This window comes from Sturnus vulgaris, chromosome 24 (assembly GCF_052056855.1).
Source record: "Sturnus vulgaris isolate bStuVul1 chromosome 24, bStuVul1.hap1, whole genome shotgun sequence".
NCBI lineage: Eukaryota > Metazoa > Chordata > Aves > Passeriformes > Sturnidae > Sturnus > Sturnus vulgaris.
Genome location: NC_142266.1, coordinates 6,000,102 through 6,018,861, shown reverse-complemented (window position 1 = coordinate 6,018,861; position 18,760 = coordinate 6,000,102). Strand labels below are relative to the sequence as shown.

At 55.3% G+C, this 18,760-nt stretch overlaps 1 protein-coding gene across 18 annotated transcripts in view; it reads right to left on the bottom strand.

Annotated features, from left to right (window-relative positions):
• The window catches only part of MACF1 (microtubule actin crosslinking factor 1), a 137,695-nt gene that overhangs the window by 25,413 nt on the left and 93,522 nt on the right, over positions 1 to 18,760 (bottom strand). For 15 of the 18 annotated variants that reach the window (XM_088178165.1, XM_088178158.1, XM_088178164.1 and 12 more), the window contains 11 exons: positions 8,711 to 8,872; positions 8,412 to 8,582; positions 7,247 to 7,413; positions 6,076 to 6,235; positions 5,304 to 5,630; positions 4,525 to 4,609; positions 3,370 to 3,611; positions 3,057 to 3,263; positions 2,181 to 2,300; positions 928 to 1,035; positions 374 to 592 (listed from right to left, as the gene is read on the bottom strand). In XM_088178165.1, coding sequence (XP_088034291.1) covers positions 374 to 592; positions 928 to 1,035; positions 2,181 to 2,300; positions 3,057 to 3,263; positions 3,370 to 3,611; positions 4,525 to 4,609; positions 5,304 to 5,630; positions 6,076 to 6,235; positions 7,247 to 7,413; positions 8,412 to 8,582; positions 8,711 to 8,872 — 1,968 coding nt within the window. The remainder of the gene's footprint in view (positions 1 to 373; positions 593 to 927; positions 1,036 to 2,180; positions 2,301 to 3,056; positions 3,264 to 3,369; positions 3,612 to 4,524; positions 4,610 to 5,303; positions 5,631 to 6,075; positions 6,236 to 7,246; positions 7,414 to 8,411; positions 8,583 to 8,710; positions 8,873 to 18,760) is intronic. The other 3 variants (XM_088178167.1, XM_088178156.1, XM_088178157.1) reach the window with 1 other exon arrangement.

Genomic DNA, 18,760 nt, shown 5'->3' with positions numbered 1-18,760 from the left:
CTCGGCTCTTCCCAACATGGCTATGGCACAGAGCCTGGCACGGGCCCTTCCCCAGCCTCTGACCCTCCCCACAGCTCCACGGGGGACCCCACTGGGAATTTTTTTGCTTTGCAGTCTCTACCCTAAAAGCACAAAGTGTTTTTTTTGCAGGGAGGAGATCCAAAAGCAGCCAGGTTTCCTTGGGAGCAAGCTGAATTTTGGTGAGGAGTGCTCCAACAGAAAATGAGATTTTCACGTGGTGCTCTTGCATTACTCCCCAAAAAGAACAGAAAATAGGGAAAAAAAGGAGGAAAATTCAGAAGAAAAAGGTGCTTTTTCCCTCTGTTGAGGGCAGAACCGATGGACTGGGAGTACAAACTCTGCATCCTCTTACCCTCATGTCATCCTGCTGCTGCTTGAGCTGCTCGTGGTCGATGGCTGGGGGTGGCAGCTGGGAGATGAGGGCTTGGGTCTCCTCAATCCATGGGTTCAGCTCCTCGTAGGTCTCCCAAAACTGATTGACCAGCACCTGGGCACGCTCCAAGCGAGCATAACGCTCCGAGTTGAGCTGGCTCACAGCCTCGTACTGCTGCACCAGGGACTCGGTTTTCTCCTAAAAAAAATGAGGGAGGAGAGTTATGGGGAAAGAGGCAAAAAGGCCCAGGAAAAGGGCTGTGAGCTGGAAGAGAAGGAGGTGATTTTGGTGGCCTTCCACATTGTAATTCCAATTAAAGCAGCCTCGGGAATCCTCCCCTTTCCCATCTCCAAACCTTGCAATAAAATACAGGCAATAAAGAGAGTCATAAATGTAAAGAGATTTCTGCTAGTGCTGGTGGGAATTACTAAAGATGGGGTAATTTTAAACTCCTTCAGCCTGTGCAAGGGCTGGGGATTCACCTCTCTGCTCTCTCTGTCCCCCTGTGTTGCAGTAAATAGCAGAGTTCTCACCTGGAGAACAGCTTTTTGTTCCTCACCACAGGTCCCAAAAATCTCGTTGCGCTGGCTGAACAATTCATCCATGGAGTCTTTGTGCCGGATGATGTCGATGGAAAACGCCTGCAGAAAGAGAAAGGGGAGAACTCAGAGCTGAGCCCAACCTCTCCCCAGCCCATCCACAGCATCCTCCTGCCAAAGAGACCCCCCAAGTGTCCCGTGCCAAACTGAAAATCTGGCTGGGAATGCAGATTCCTGCCTGCTTTCCTCATCTACACCAACCTCTCCCTTCCAAAAGAGCTCTTAAAATTAGGTATAATCCCCACCCAAGGTCCTCACTGGAGGAAAAGCTCCATCATCCATTTGTCAGTGAATGTTATCCCACAAAATGATGCTCTCCAGAGCTGCATCCACCAATAACTTTGCCATTCCCAAGGTCCATGGGATTAACAGTGGGAAGCTGAGCTCAATTTAACTTAATGCTCGACGGTTCAGTCCCCCCTTCTCTTCTAACACTGTCTTATTTTCCTTTTTTTCCCCTTTAATTTTAAATCCAATAAGCCTGTGTGCTGCTCTGATTGCCCAGGCAAAGGGAAGAAAAGGGCCGTTTATTTAAAGTGCACGTTCTTTCAGGCATGAGCTCATCTCAAAGATATATATTTAAAAAAAAAAAACCAAAAAAACAAAAAACAACCCCTCCAGCACCTCTTTGTTCCATGTCTGGCTGCTGGGAGGGAACTGTGGAGTCCCTCACTGCAGGGAACAATGAGCAAAAAGCAAATGGAAACCACCCTCATTAATCAATATATTCATTTCTCTCAACCCTTCCTGCTGCCAGCACCGGTGAGGCTCTGGCAGAGCTTGCTCTGGTGGCCACAAGGAAAAGCTTTCATGGGAGTTCTCCCAAGGGAGGCCAAAGCAAAGCACCCATCAAGCACTAAATGGCTCCTGTAAACAGACAGGAAGCTTTTTTCCTTGGGAAGCCCAACACTTGGATGATTTAGAGCAATTTTTCCCTTTGTTCTTTTTTCCCTTTCATATCTCAAGGCCAAGTGTTGCATCTCTCCTGGGTGCTCTGGGCTCAGCACTGCACACTCCAGGGTGGAACTGCTCCCCCAAAATGCATCCTATAACCCAAAGAGGACCATCCCTCCTTGCTGCACACCCCAGGGTTAAGCTGCTCCCCTAAAATTCATTCCATGACCCAAAAGTGAACCATCCCTCCTTGCTGCCCACCCCACCCAAGCCACCAGGGAGGGCACACAGACCTTCTGCACCTGCAGCTGAGCCGTTGTCTGGTCCTGCTCCAGGCGGATGGGACCCAGAGCCATCAGCTTCCTCTTGGTCTCAGCCACCCAGGCCAGCTCTGCATCAGCTGCCTGCTCATACTGGCACAGGGGAGAGGAGGGGCAGTGGTCAGTGCTGGGCAGCAGGGATGGAGCACACGGAGAGCTGGGGACAGTGGGAGCCACAGAGGGACCCAGAGGGACATGGGGACAAATGCCTCGTCCTGGTGTGTGGAGGAGAAGGGGACGCTGGGCTGGGGCTCAGGTTTATGGCCCCATTTATGCCCTCGTGGCTCCTGCAACTGGATTTGGGGCAAGCTGGAGCAGCCACCTCTCCCCACACCCTCCCTGCCTGCAGGGAAAAGGACATCCCTATAAACAGGAGCATTTCCTCTGCTCCTCCATGAACTGACTCCATGGAGCGAGGTTGGGTATTCCCAGCACTCCACACCCTCCAGTCCATGCAGGACAAGCTTTTTTGGCCTGGAACAAATCCCTGCGTTTTCCCAGCAGGGGATGAGTTTTCCCAGCTTTGACAGTCACTTGTCACCAGTTTTGCACCATCTCCATCACCCCTGCAGGCAGAAGCTCACAGGCAGGATAACACAGTGCTGCTCCAGAGTTATCCCATCCCAAAAAACACACACCAGGGCGGGTCAGCCACCATCCCTGCTGCCACAGGATGCCAGCTGGCATCCCTGCTGCCACATGCTGCTGCTGGGCTCCATTTCTTGGCATTCCCAATGGGATTTGCCCTTCCTGCCTGGCTGTGCTTGCCATCCCTCCCCGTGTGACGAGCACTGCCCGGCCACTCGCTCCCCCTCTCCCAGGAAAACCCTGCAGGGGTTTTTCACTCACCTGCTGAGACCTCTGAATAGCAGCATCGATTTCTTCCACCCTCTGCTTGATGGTGTCACTGACCAGCTTGTAACGCTCGTTGGTGTCCGACACGAGCTTGTCCAGCCCCTCCCGGGCTCTCCATGGAACCAGCTCCAGCAGAGCCCTGCTCACCTCATTCACCGTGTCCAGGACGAGCCTGTGCTCCATCACCTCCTTCTTCAGCTCCTGTGGAAGGCACCCATGGATGTGTGTCCTTCCCCAAGCACAGAACAACAACGCGTGCTTCTCCCAAGCACCCATCCCCACCCCGGGGGGGTTGCTGCTCTCCCACCTTTTGCCGCTGCTGGAATTGAGGGATCTGCTCTCCAGCAGGGGATTGTGCCCCACTGGAAGCCAGCTCGTCCTCCACCTTGCTCATCCACCCAGTGAGCTCCTCGTGGGTGGACTGGAATTTGGTGGCCAGCTGCCGTGCCTGCTCCAGCGTGCGCAGCGCCTTGGAGCTGGCGGCCGTGATGTCGGAGTAGCGGGTCTTGATTCCATCCAGCTTCTCCTGGATCAGCAGCACCTCCTCCCCTGCAGGACAGCAGCAAGGGGAGAATGATGCTGGGCTCTAGGGGGTGAAGGAGCCACCCCAGGAGGCTTCAGGAGTCGCTTTCTCCGTCCCTTCCCCTTTTAAACAGCGAATTCCAGCTTCGTTTTTCTTTGTATTAATGCAACTTCAGCCTGTTTTTATTTAAAGTTGACATATCCCACCAGCAGAACATCCACCTCATCCCTGGGATGGGATGGGATGGGATGGGATGGGATGGCAGCGTGCTGCAAAGCCTGGCTTTGCCACAAGCCCCAAATCCAGCCTAACTCAGTTCTCAGCAACGTGTCACAGCTCCAAGAAAGAAAAGGGTCAGTTCACCCCTGGCTGCTGCTTCCAAGAGGACACAGAGCTGCCTGCCAAATCCTTTGTAATCACTCTTCCTGCTCCACAGCTCCCACAAGGACACAGGGCTGTACATCTGCTCTGAGCAGACCACATCTGAAGGAAATGCAGCGCCCCGACCTCTCTTCCCACTCGTAAACATAAACTCACACCCACGTGGCAACAGCCACAACTGCTCAGTCTGGGAAAGCAATATTAGGAGAGGGCTGGGGGTATTTTTAACCTTTTTTTCCATGTGATCTAGCAGCTGGCTGCAGTGAGAAAAGCCTCCCTCAGCACTGAGCATCCCCACAGCAGCAGTGGGAATCACCCGCTCCCCAAGCTGTGAAGTTGGGATTTTGGGACCAAGCAAAACCAAAGCTGGAACGATTTGTGGTTTAGCATCCAAGCCTGGATGCAAACCAGCTACTTTGGGAGTTTCCAAAAAGAAATGAAGACCTGAGGGAGAAAAGTCTCCACCCAACAGAGTGTGGACTTCCCAAGGAAATGTGGAGGATGGATCCCCAAGCCCCCCACACTTCCCAGAGTGTGCCAAGATCTCCTCTCTGTTACCTGTGGTTTGCTTCAGGAGAGCTTGTCCATTTCTAATGGCTTGGTCCACGTTCTTCTTCCTGTTCACAATCTCCTCATTCAGAGCCTGAAGAAAAAGGCAAATTTGGGTTATCCTGCTGCAGGCAGGTCCCTGTGTCCTGCCAGCCAGAGATGCTGTGGAGGGCATGAACCTCCCTGCTGAGGTTGGACAACCCACCTGAAAACTGTCCAGTCATGCTGCTATGGGAATTATTTGGGATTTTTGGGACTCAAAGGCCCAAATCTCAGAGCAAACCCAACCCAACCCATCGGACCTGTGTGACCAAAGGACTCCCACTGTATTAGACAGAACCTCAGTCTTGAAAAGAGCCTGCACAGCCCCAGGGAGTGGAAGCAGAGCCTTCCTCAGTGGCCAGCCCAGCTCCAAAAACCCACCAAGCTTTTCCAGCTCTCAGTTTTGGAAATAGCATCCAGCTTTCTGAAGGCACAGGGTGGCCAAGCTGGCTCAGACAAATCAAATGAACCATTTGAAGTTTCCCCGCCTTGAGAAACCCTTTTTTTTTTTTTTTTAGGGGGGGGGGACGCCACACAAGTGTTGTTTATAACACATGAAATCTCTTTACACTCCTCTCCAAAACCTCAGAGAGACCCAGCAGAGGAACGAGCTTCTCAAAAATTAAACCCACGCCAGAAACATAAACAAAACCAGATAAAAAACACAACAAAACAAACAACACAAAACATGGAAGAAGAAAAAAAAAAAAAAAAACAAAAAACAAAAAAAACAGAACAGAAAATACCAGCTGGTCGGCATGCTGCTTCTGCAGGACGTCCCGTTTGTAATCCTTTATGGCCACTGAGCCCAGCTTGTCCTCCACCTCAGCCAGCCAGTTGAGAACTTCCACCTCCTCCTCCCCAAAAAGTCTGGCATTGGCCAGAGCCTGGGCCAGCAGTGCTGCCTTTCGGCTGCACCTCTCCTGGACCTCGCTGTAGCTGCTCTGCAGAGCCTCTAATTTCTCTGCCAGCAGCCTCTGCTCCATGGCACAGCTCAGGGAGGACAGAGACTGCCCGACCCCCAGAGCCTGAGACACATCAGCAGCGTGGCTCTCTATGTCTTCCTCGAGAGCCTGAATGGTGGAGGGTAAAATGGACAACAGAAAGGGGTGGGGGGGAAACAAACAACAACAAAAAAAAAATATGAGTGGAGAATGAGGAAAATAAAAGAAACGCAATGTAAAAGGGGGAATGCAATGATGAATGCAACTGAAAAATGGAGGAGACACAAAAGCCACCCGTGGGTGGGCAAACTGAGTTGAAATTAAAAAGAAACACATGAATGGGAATGTTTTTTTTTTTTAAGTATCCAAATCTGCTGCAAGGTGCAAGGACATCAGTTTAATGTTTACCCACGCTGGTGGGTCAGGGCTTGCAGCCTTCTCTGTACATAAAACAACCTGGATAACTCCTCCAATCCTTGTTTGTGCCAAAAACCCCCTCTGGTTGTGGTGGAAACAAGCACTGGAGCAGGACCTGACTGCAACCACCTCCATCCTGTTCCTGCACGGGTCCTACCTTGTGGCGACTGATCTGCTGCTGGATTTTGGCAGTCTGGGTGCCAATGGGCTCAGAGTTGGCCAATTTCTTCTCTGTCACCGACAGCCAGTCAGACACGGGCTCTGTGGTTTCATGGAACTGCTTTGCCAGCACCAAGATATCCTCCAGCTGCTTCTGCCTGTAAAAAGGAAATCATAAAATTAAAAGGAAGTAATTGTTCAAGGACAGGTTGGAGTGACCTGGTCTGGTGGAAGGTGGCCCTGCTCACAGCAGGGGGCTGGAACGAGATGGTTTTTAAGGTTCCCTCCAACCAAAACCAGTCTGTGATTCTGGGAGTGGATGAAAACACAAAGGAGCAGCTCCCAGCTGGAGCCAGGCATGGGAAGCAGCTTCAGGTTATTTGGGAAAGGAACCAAAGCTCTGTTCAGACCAAGGTGAGGCACCATTGTCAGGCAAGCTGCAATGGCAAAGATAAAAATCAATGTGGAGGAACTGCAAAATAAGCTTTTCCTGCAGCTGTGCCTTTAAGATCCAGTTTATCAGTGGCAGAAGGGCTTCCCCATTGTGCAGCCTTTTCATGGAACAGCTGGAGATGGAAAGGACCCTAAAGATCATTTAGTCCCAGCTCCCTTTTGTTCCATTCCTATCACTGTCTTGGACATCCCTCAGCTTGTGGCCAGGCTCTTGGTCTTTCAGAGCTTCTGCTTAAAGACAATCCTGGATGGACAGTCCTGGATGGACATTGTTGGCAGTGATTAAAAACATGGAGAAGGGTCCAATCTGACCCTCAGAAGTGATTTCATAACCTCAAATATCAGCTTAGGTAGAAATTAGTAACTCATAAACAAGATTCTGGCGGCATAAAGGTGTCAACAGGATGTTGCTAAACGTTAAAGCTTACAGGAATAAAAATAACATCCCTCCCCTGCAGGGAAATTATTTAATCTCAGCTCTTCCCTGCCATTGTAAACCACTGCTATCAGCATCAGCTCCCAGCCAGCCTTTGATTCCTCATGTTTTCCAGCTGTTTCCACATTTCCAGGATGTATCTGCACAGAAATCTCTGCCAGCTTCCCTAACCCTGTCACCCCAGGCTCGAGGGCACTGTGGGGTGAGCTGCTCCCAGTCCCCCTTACCTGGCATCTCCCCCAGCCCCTCTCACCTGGCAGGTGCCCCCAGCCCCCCTCACCTGGCAGCAGCCCTGCCCAGCAGCCCCTCCCAGCGCCGGGCCAGGCTCTCCAGCTGCCCCACGATCTTGTCCCGGTCCGCGGGCTCGGCCGCCTGTGCGATCCTGTCGCCCTCTGCCTGGATCATCTCCACCGTGGCCTTGCGATCGTCCAGGAGGCGCTGGAGCAGCTTTGGGGAAGCAAAAGTTACCAGATTGGGGCAGCAGAACCAAGTCCAGCCCTTGGAGGGGTCAGATCTCTAATTGTGGCTCAGCACTGGGCTGAGATCAGGCCCAGCCCAGGGGCATGGCTCTGCCTTCAAAACCAGTTCAAAAAATTATAGTTATATCATATTGTTGTATTATATTACATTATAATAATCACATGCTTTGATTTGGGCGGCCCTGAAGTGGTCAGGCAGCTGGACAGGGTGATCATTGCAGGTCCCATCCAACTGAACTTTCATTTTATCTATTCTATTCTATTCTATTCTATTCTATTCTATTCTATTCTATTCTATTCTATTCTATTCTATTCTATTCTATTCTATTCTATTCTATTCTATTCTATTCCATTCCATTCCATTCCATTCCATTCCTTTTCCCTTCCCCCTTCCCTCTTCTACACCACTCAAGATCCAAACCACTTCTGTACCAGAAGAGTTTTCTGAGTCTTTCCCACCAACCCCCCTCCAACTTATCAAGTTTTTAACTTCCACTTGAAGCACATTTCCTCTTCCAACCTCCACACATCAGACCAAGCCTGGGTAAGAATTCATTTCTAAAATATTTCCCCATGACCACACTTGACCTCCCCTCCTCCCACTCGGAGGGCAGGCGCCGACCCCGGGCTGTTATCTCAGCAAACACGGGCACACCTCGGGCCTGCTCTCACACTTTGTAACGTTCCCTTTGTCCAAACAGCCAAACCAGGCCCTGCACCACCACCAGCTCGCTCCTGACACAGCAGAATTATCAGCACGAAGCAAAACTCGGGGCTGGAAAAGCACGGCCGACCAGCAAAACCAGCGGGCAACTTCAGGAGGCAGCAGGGCAACGATTTGGGTGGTGATTTGGGTGATGGAGATCACTGAGTGTGGGCAAAGTGTTCATTACAGCTGGACATCTCAGCTGGACCCCCAAAATGTTGTCTGGTTGTCCTGAGTCCCCTCCCGCAGCTCTCGCTCACCTTCTGCTCCTGGATCTGAGCTTTCACCACCTTGTACTCGGCAGAGGGAGGTTTCTGGTTGGAGATGAGCTCCTCAGTGTCTGCCAGCCAGCTCAGCAGTGGCTCCAGGGCGTCCTGGAACTTCCCACAGTGCAACAGAGCCTCCTGCAGCTGAGCCACTCGCTGGGCCACCTGCACCCCAAAAAACAACCCCACGGCAGTGTCAGGTACCAGCTCTGCAGCCTCAGCTCCCTGCCTGTGGTCCCCTCCTTCCCCCAGACCCCAGGGAAAGCAGGGACAGCCCCTCCCCATGCTCCCACCTTCTTGTTGAGGGTGTTCCAGCGGGTGTTGATCTCCTCCATGTCATGCTCCAGCCCTTGCACATCACAGTTTTTCCCGGCGCTTTGGATGAGTCCCTGACCAACTCCATTGACCTGCTGCAGCTTTAGCTGGAGGGGATCCACTTGCTCCTTCTGGAATTGCTGTGGGTGGAAAAGGTGGGAGAGAAAAGGTGATTTATCAGCTCTGAGCTGCTCTTCCAGCCACTCAGTCTTTCCATGGATACTTTCCTCTCTAGGGAAGGTGCAGTAGCCACTTGCACTGATTTTATTGGAATTGTGCAAGTTTGTCTGAACTCCTCCCTCGCCTTGACCCAGTGACACAGATGTCACGGGAATCTGCTGGTGTGGAGCACAGCTCAGGGTCTATCCACACCCACCTCTGGTTTTAAATGGGTAAATCTCATTTTTCCAAGCACTGGAGTGAGGTAAAAAAGAGAAAACTGAGGAAGAAATGAGAGCATCGGCTCTGACTCGCCATCAGATTGGGAAATAATACTCCTGGGGAAAAACCCCAAGCAATTCTCACAGTGAAGCTATTGAGAACGGAGACCTGACATCACATGAGTTTTGTTAACCACGAAATTACAGGCAGCGAGGAGCTCGCTGTATTTCGAAAGACAAAGGCAATAGGCAATTAATGTGCGAGTCGTTTACCACGGATTTGGCACGGTCCTGCCTGGGAATCCTGTGGGGAAAAGCTTTCTAAACCAAAAAAGATTTGATAGGGAAGGGGGAGGAGAGCGAATGAAGCTCCCCATTGTCAGGAGAGGCAGCAGGGAGAATCCTGTTCCTCCAGAGGAGATAAATGCTCTTTATCAGAGCCGGGGATCGGCTGGAACCACACGCTGGCCGTGCACCATCCCTCTCCAGTCTTTCCTCACCGGTCCCCAGGGACAAGCCTGCCCTGTCCCCTACAACAAACACCCCAAATCCCAGAAATAGGGAGCAGATTCCTGGCTCACCCTGCTGCCCTGGCCCAGGAGCCCATGCAGAGCATGGGTCACCCTGCAGCCGGGGCTGGGCAGGAGCAGAACCCTTGGCCCTGGCACCTTTTCCCGTTGGGAAGCAGAGGGGATGGCAGCCAGCCACCTGCTCCCCGTGCCCAAGAATGCACAGACGCTGCCTGCACTGAAAAATTCCCACTTGGATGCAAGATCTCCTCCCCCAGCAGAGCAGCAGCTCGTGGGGGACACGGCTCTCTGCGCCCGGCAATCGCTTTGCTCCGGAGGGGCACAAAGCAAAACTCCCTAAAAACACCGAAATTCCCCAAAACACACAGGCACAGCTCCCAGCCTGAGCAGGAGGCACTGCTGTGACTTTCCCTGCCCTCGTTTCCAAAGGGAAAAAAAAAAAAAAAAAGCTACTTTTTTTCCCAGCAGGGCTCAGTAACCGGAGGGCAGGGAGGTCCCTCCAGGACATGAGCGCAGGGTGAGCTGGCAGACACTGTCCAGAGCTGTTTGCTCATGGAGAATTCTGCCACGGTTATAAGAAATAAATGGGGACTTGGAATCACTGATTCCCGGGCTGTTCTCCTGTTACTGTTTATATATGGAGCTGCTGGGTAGGAGAGCCAAACCCACAAAAGGATCAGGCTGATAAGCTTGGCATGCTGGGCTGGTCCGAGCTCTCCATGGGCTGCAAAACAAACTCCAAAGGAGCCAGGCAAGGAGGGAGCCCTGTGGAAAAGCCTGGATGGTCCAACCAGGGGTACCTGCAACACAGGTATGAACCAGCCTGAGAGCCTGATGCTCCCTGAGGAGCCTGACAAAAATAATCCCAGCAACAGCCTGAGGGTGAGCGTGTCCAACACACTTGTTTTCCTTCGCTCATAAAAGATTCCAGTGATTTAGTTCATTAACCTCACTGTGACTCAGCTTGGAAACAAACATTTAACGACTCCCCTTTGCCGTGGAGCGAGGTGTCCTGCCCTGGGGAAGAGCTGGACAGACATTTTGGGAGAGCAGGAGGACATCTGCTCCCACCACACCTCCTCCTCACTCCCACAAAGGCTTCCCAAAGCATCCCCTCGATTTCTGCTTCCCTCATCTCCCTTAACCCCACTGCTGCTGGATGTGGAATTCCAGGAAGCATTTTTCCAGCAACGCTTGGAGCAAGGGCAAGGTTTGTGGGGTTAACAATCAGAGGTGTTGAGCCTAAAATAAGGGTCCCCCACACTGAATTTCAATCAACAAGACATCTATGACAAGAACCCAGCGGTTTTTCCCTCACCCAGGTCCCCTCTGGGTGTCCCAGCCCGTGCTCACATGGACCCCCCATGTGAAACCACCTCTCCAAGCCCCTCCACGTGTGTATCTCAAAGGGGTGGTACAGCCCAAAGGATGAGTAATTGCCACCAAATCGGGATTTTTGGTGCTGACTAACTTCTGATGTCTCCTTAGTGATTATTTCTCCTAATCCAGATGGCAGGAAATCGGCTGTGGGAACTCCAGCACCGAGGTCTCTCCAGGCAAGAGCCACGAGCAACAAAAATCCCCAAACACCAGAGAGAAGCAGAGCCCCTTCCTGAGCTCCTTCTGAGCCTCAGCACCTCAGTCCTCACAGAAAAAAAAAAAAAAACCTGCAGACAGCGATGACTGCACGGGACAGGAATTGCTTGCACTTAATTCATTTTACAGGTTTCTCCTTCCTGATATATTTTCTGCTTCAAAGATGGGAACTCCCTGCCAGGAGCCAGCGAGAAGGTTTGTCTGAAGCCCGTGATTTCCATCTGAGTGACCAAAATGTATTTTAATAAGCCAGAAAGTGTCAGTCAACATTTCAGGTCATCGAGCAGCCAGAATCTTTTGCCTCCCTTACTTACACAACCACACAATTCCACACCCCCCACCCTCCAAAAAAAAAAAAAAACCAAAAAAACTTTTTGCCTGCCAAATTCAAGCCGATCTCGGGAGGGAGAAGGCTGTTTGGAAGCCCAGATCTGAGTTACTGAGTGGGCTCCCACCTCCCACCCACCCCCGGAGTGCAAAATAAAGTGATTTCTGCGCCTGGAGCCTCGGCTGCGGGAGCCTGAGCAACAAATACCTCGTTATCTGGAACGAATCCATCTGGGAGAGCAGGGGGCCCTTCTGCCATGAGAGCAGCGCCGAGGGCTCCCTCCGTGCCTGATGTCCCCTCTCCCTCGCTGGGACACGAGGAAAGGGCACCCCCAAAGCTGTGGGGACGGAGGGGTCCCCTCAACACAGCCCTGGGGAGGGTTTGTGCCCTGGGTGCTGTAGCAAAGGGTGTCCCCAGCAGCTCTGGGGTGCTGGGACCCTCCGGGAGGGGTGAGAAGGCACCAGGGGGACCCTCCCAAGCTGCCAGCCCCGCTGCAGGTGCTCTCAAAACAGGGTCATCCTCCAAAGCCACCGCTTCAGCGGGCAGCTGCTCCAGGATGGCAAAGTCATCTGTATCCCCCAAGGCCACTGCCAATGGCACGGGGCCACCACCGAGGTCCCCAGCACCCGAGGCGAGTGGCTGGGCTGCTGCTGGTGGTGGCACGGTGGCAACAGGCACGTCAGCAAAGGGTGGTGGGGCTTCCAGAAGCTCCTCCACCATCAAGGGCATGGCAGTGGTGGTGGTGGTGGTGGCTCCTGGAGGTTCCTCAGCGTCCATGGCAGGATCCCTGGTGGCTGGTGGCATCCCCTGAGCCTGGGGCTCCAGGACAGCCACGTCTCCAGGTGAAAGTGGGTGGCTTGGAGCAGGAAGCTCCCCAAAATCCCATGGGATGGCAGGCCCTGCAATGGACAATGTGCCGGGAAACTCTTCATGGGCGGCTGGGCTGGCAGGACATGGGAGCTCCCAGCTGGGGGCAAACAACAAATCCACATCTCCCGGCTGCAGGATGGCTGCTGGTGTCCCCCCATGTGTGACAGCCACCTCCATGGGGCACCCCTCGGAGTGGGCAGCCCCTTCCAGAGACAGGCCACGGCCCAGGGAAACCATTTCCCATGGGAGGTCCTCAACAGGCACCGGGAATGCTGTCGGAGCCTTGGAGCCTGGCTCTGATGCAGAGCCAGCGTGGAAAGGCAGCAGAGAAGCACAGCAAACATCCCCACTCTCTGCTGGATGAGTCCAGCCCTCAGCTCCACTCCCTGATCCCAAATCTGTGGCTTCATCCTCAGAAACCAGTTCTGGGACATCCCAGTTGGTGGCCTCAGTCCTTCCAGGTAGGAGGTGATGGGTCCTGAACGGATCCATGCCCTCAGTGCCAGCCTGGCTGTGCCGTGGGGGGGACCCCAGCTCCTCCATCGCTGTGTCTGGGGCTGGGGGCTGGCAGGGGGACACTGGGCCAGGACAGGTCCCCTCGGGAAGCAAGTCTTGGTTATCTTCAGCCCACCCCAGGGGAGCGTTGGGGTACCCATCTCCCCCCAGTCCCGCAGCTGGATGTGCCCCTGTGCCAGGACATGGAGTCCCACCAGCCACGAACTCCACGAGTGGGTCAGGAGGAACCTCCCCCACCAGCCCTGGGGAGCACTCCAGGAGGGACCCCAGCCCTGCCATGGCCACGGGGCTGGGGGAGGCCCCTCCATCCGAGTCCGTGGGGGTGACAGCCAAGGTGTCCCTTTCTGAGAAGGGCTCTGTCAAGGGCTCCAGCGTGCTCAGCACCTGTGAGCTGCAGGTGACATCAAAGTCCTCCAGATCTGACACAACTGCAGAGTCTGAGGCGCTGATATCCAAGGGGGCCCTGTGCTGACCCCCTTCAACCACCAGCCCAGCCAGCTTGGCTGAATCTGTGTCCAGTCCCTCTGAGTCCATCGGGGACATCTGAACCTCCAGGCAGCTGGGGACAGCTCCATCACCCCCATCCTCATTCAGGCACTGCTCTTCCAGCTCCAGGAACATCTGCACCGAGTCTGTGTCAGACAGCTCGGGGCCTGTGGGGCTGGTTGAGCGCCCCAACGCTGGAGCAAAGTCCTCAACCCCACATTGCACTGCTGCATCCTCTGTGCAGCATGCACTGCCACCACCCCCTGGGGACGTGCAGGACTGGGTGGTCCCCGGGCTGGGGGCAGAGCCATCCTCCAGAGCAGTGGATTGTTCCCTTTCTTCAGAAATATCTGCCAAGCAACAGCTCCTCTTCTCCTCTGCCACCAGAACAGGCTTTCCTCTCTCTGACAGCGTCGCCTCCTCCCACTCCTCCATCATCACCCAGCGCTCGTCCTCCTCAAATCTCAGCTCAGACTCCGTTTTCTCCCTGAGATTGGAGGTGATGAGAATATCCAGTCCCGTATCCAGCAGCTCCTCACTAAGGCACGGAGAGAGGTTGACGTTCTCCACTGTAGAGTCCGACTCGGAGGCCTCCAGGGTCTCCTGGTGCCCGTCGTTGAAGTTTCCCCTGATGAAATTCTTCCTGGCTCGTGGCCAGGTGGCACTGGGGAGCCGGCGGGCCCTGGCCAGGTCCCTGACGCGGCTGTCACCAGCCTGGCGCTCGTCCCGGGGGCCACCGTAGCCATCCACACCAAACTGCTTGGCCACCAGAGCCTCGGCCGTGCCAGATGATTTGGAGACGTGCTCCAGAGTGAGAGACTCGGACATGGGCTCGCCGTGCTCGGCCTGGCCCGGCTGCTCGGCCAGCATGGCGCTGGAATCCCGCTTATCCCGCAGGGAAGGGTTGGAAGCGCCCGCCTCCGACACCTCGCTCAGAGAAGCCCCCATCCTTTCTGCAAACTCGGTGAAGTTGGGCGGCATGAAGGACTTCCAGGAGCGCCTGTTGACGTTCTCCTTCTTCTCAGGGTTCGGTCGCCTCTTTGGTGGAGCTGGCGCTGGCTTGGAGACGTCGCTGCTGAGTTTGAGCTGGTCGAAGATGACTCGCTCATCCAGCTTTTTGGGTTCTGGTGGCCTGGACTCGAAGACGTTGGCAGCTCCCAGAGTCCCGTTGCTGGATATGGTGCTGCCATCGCCCTTGCCCAGGGTGCTCTTGGAGAGCTGGTTGAGCTTCGATCCCTGATCGATCTGCTCGTTAATTCTCATGGTGTCGTATATGGATCTCTGGGGAACGTAGCAATCCTCTATATAACCATCCTCATCCTCGCCCTTCCCCAGGCAAGTGCGGTTCTGCCGTAAACAGTCTGGCCGGCTCAGTGGTTTGCCCATACTCTCGTCCTTAAGGATGACAGAACCACCCTGGCAACCTTTGGCCCGCCACGGCAGGAAGCATCACACGGCCAGCAGGTCCCAAACCCGCCGGGGGCAGTCTGTAATCCCAAAGTGACACTACGGGGACGAGAGGGGGAACCGGCAGCACCGCGCCGGCTCAGCAGCCCGACCGGCGGTCCTGAGCAGTGAAACAACCCATCTCATCCCCACTCCGTCCCCCTAAAAAAAAACCACCCCTCCGTCAGAGGGTCATCCAAAATCCAACAGCTCCGGGAAAATATTCCAAGCGGTTCGCGGCACAAACGGCGGAAGAGTTTGAAGCTCTTAAATTATCCCGTCCGTCCTTCTTTACTAACAAAGGCACTGCTTGTCCCGGCCGCTCCCGGCTGGCAGTGGCGAGCGGCTCCGCGCGTTTTCTGCCCAGCTCCGAGCGCCCTGCAAGTCCAGCTGGTCCGAATTAGCCTCTCCCCCCGACTCTCGTGTTTTCATTTGAACTGAGCTTGTCAGCGGATATTCGTACAACTTTAAACACAGGAAGTTCTTCATGCAGGGCAAACTCGGAGGTTTCCTGTCTCAAAAACATGATGGCATTGTCGCTGCCGGTGCCACCGGCAGTGGCGGAACACCCCAAAAATCCAACCGGTGGGTGCGCGGCGGTGGCGGCACGGCGGCGGAGTCCGGCGGTGGAGGAAGGCTGCTGGGTCTTCGCTTGTTTTCTTTTTTTTTTTTTTTTTTTTTTTTCGCTTTCTCCCGAGGAAAAAAAAAAAAAATTGGCTATAAAACGCATCCAAAAATGGCAAAGGGACGGAGCGGGATGGAATCCCCTGAGTTGCCTCTCCGGGAGCCGGCGGGGGGGACGGGGAGCAGCCGCGGCTGGAGGCGGCTGTTGCCGCTGCTGCTGCTACTGCTGCTGCTTCTTCTTCTTCTTCTTCTCCCTCCTCCTCCTCCTCCTGCTGCTGCTGCCGGCCCCGCTCGCACTAACTTTGCCGGCGGCCGGTGTCGGGCTGCGGCGGCTCCGCGTTACCGGGCGGCCCGGCCATGGCGGGGCGGGCACGGAGCCGGTACCGGCGGCGATGCGGGGCTGGGAACGGGGGGGGGGGGGAATCACGGACACACAGACACACAACAACCCCCGGGGCCGCCCTCCCGTTCCCCTTCCCCGCCGCTCTCGTCCCCTTTTGTGCTCGGCTCAGCGGCCGGGCCGGGGGCGGGGGGCTCCGCGCCGCCCCCGCGGGCAGCCCCCGGCCGGCGCGGCGGGATGCATGGCTGCCTTCCTCCTCCTCCTCCTCCTCTTATTCCCGCTCTTCCTCCTGCTCCCGGCCGCCGCCGCCCGCTCTCCTTCCTTCCCGCCGGCGGAACAAAAGGCCGAGCAGCACAGGCCGCCGCACGCCCCGGCCCCGCCGCCGCCGCCAGCACCGGCACCCGCGGAGCTCCAGCCCCGGCGGAGGGCGGGGGGAAAGGCGGGGGCGGCACCGCGGGGCGGGGCGGCAGAGCCGGGGCCGCCCCTTCCCCGAGCACCGCCGGGCTTCCCGCACCCCCCCTCCCCGCACCGAGCCTCCACCCCGCTCCCATCCACCGGGAAACGGTGGGGGGAGAACCGGAGCGCGACCCGGCTGGGGAATGGGGGGTGATGCTCGGTGGTAGAGCGGGGGTGGTCCCCGCCCGCCCCGCCGGGGATGGCCCCTCCTCCGGGGGGAGGCGGCAGCCCCCGACAAAGAGCAGCAACGCCCTGGCTCGGCGGCGGCTCCGGCTCCGGCTCCCATCGCCACCGGCCCCGCTCCCCCGGCTCTTTGTCCGCTGTTCCCCGAGCCGGCGCTGGGAAGGACACGGAGATCGATCCTCCCCACCCCGCACACATCGGGTCTCTCTGCTCCTCGCACCCGCCCTCGCACAAAGAACCGAGTTTCGAAATCACCGGAGAAACCCACCCGAAACACCCCCCGAAGTGCCAATTCTGCCTTCCCCCGTGGCTCTGCCAAAAAAGCCACCCGCAACTCGCCACTGTTCCTCTCAACCACTGCAGGCTCTTTTCCTAAAAATCATGATTTTTATAGCCCCGGCTCTAGGGCAGCATCCTGCTCCTCCCATTCCTGAGTCCTGTCACCCTCTTTTCCTCCCCCAAAACCCTTGGGTTTAAGAGATGGGGAACATTGGAAGTGGGGAGGGAGGCAGCCCGGGCGCGTGAATCAGCGCTGCGAAGTGATGCTGAGGGAAGTCACAGACTTGGGAGAGAAAACAGGAGGGTTGGGAACAGCCTCCACGCATCTCCAGGCAACAACCCGCCCCACCAGCCACCCGGCCTGCTACTTTGGGATGAATTATGGCATCGGGATAAAAATACAAGGTGTTTAATACAGAAAAACGTGCAGCATTGCACTCCCAAAAGCACCAGCACTGGGAGAATCGGATCTCGGATCTCACTTTGCTGTGCCACAGCTTCACCAAAAGCCTTCCCACCTGGCCATGGTGAGCCACAGCCAAGGGAGATGAAATCCCGAATATTTTTTGATGCATTGCCATCCTGAAAAGACCAAGGCTTTGCCAAGGTCGTGGTGTGGTGTGGTGGGAGCCCAGTTTTCACATCCCCAAGCTCTCAGACCCTTCATCCCCATGTCCCAGCTGCACACGCAGCAGCTCCAGCAGCGCATTCCCAAAGCTTTGTTTTGCTTTTGGAGAGATGGGAAAGGATGTTTTGTGGAAGGGGAAGGTTCAAGGGGGGATTTGCCCATTAAATGCTCCTCAGATGGAGATTTTTGCATAGTGGGAAACCTTTGGAACCCCCTTTTTATTCCCACCATTAAATACAACCAAGGAAAAACGCGGGAGGTGGGGAGGGAGTGGAGATATGGGGGGGGATTCCAAACATCCCCCAGGGAGCCCTTTCACCCATCCAGGGCTCATCCCCTCCACATCCCCCCGAGCTCTCCTGGACAGACAGCCCTGCAGCCTCCTCCAGCTGCCAACACCACCAGAGTGTCCCAACGCCTGGATTTTTCCCCTTGGCAGGGGACAGCGCAGCTCCTGCTCCCTGCTATTAATCCAGAGCAGCTGAAACAACAAGAGGACAACGGTGCTGTGCCAGAAATGCTGCCCTGGCTCCTCTGCTACCACCTTGGAGCTGCACCGTTACCGCTCCGGGGCCCCTCCGCCAGGAATCCCAGGCATCCGGGCTGGGGCGAGGAGGTTTTTTTGTTCCACTTCGAAGAAGGAACGATCTCTCTCTCTCTCCCTCCCTCCCTCTCTCTCTCTCTTTTTTCTCGACGTGGAGCTGCCCCGTTTCACAGCCAGAAATTCTTTTCCCATTTCCTCACCGAGTCACGTGCCAGGAGCGAGCCAAGTCTTCCCCCAACACGTTCCCCCCATCAAGAATTTCTAAAACCATTAGGGAAATATGGGGTAGGGATGAAAGCCAATTGGAAACCTGCTGGAAACCCGAAGATCCCGGCCAGATCTCTTGCAGGTTCCCCAAATCATGGCTTTAAGCCTCCAAGTGCCACCCCAACGATGGGGAGAGGAGCCAAACAGTGCTGGGAATTGCAAGGTCAAGGCTTTGTGTCGGTGCAAGGGATGGATGTGGAAGGACATAAAAGTCCTGTCTGATTTTTGTCCTTTCAGGTGTTTCCAAGTGACCACCAAGACCCCTCACTTGGCTTTTGCTCAGTCCCCAGACAGCTCCTGGAGCCACCCCAGGCCATGTCCTACAGATAAAACACCCTCAGCTAAAACCCACCCAACACCTTCTCCAAGGAGGAGCATCCCCATTTGTCTCCTGAACCTGCTGGTTTCAAGCTTTCCTCATATGGCCACCAGCCCTGGCACGTGGGGACATCACTGTCCCTGCCATGGGCTGATGTCACCCTGGTTATGGCTGTGCCACATCCACAGCACTATTTGGAAACCAATGTATATTTAGATTTCAATGCATCTCAGCAG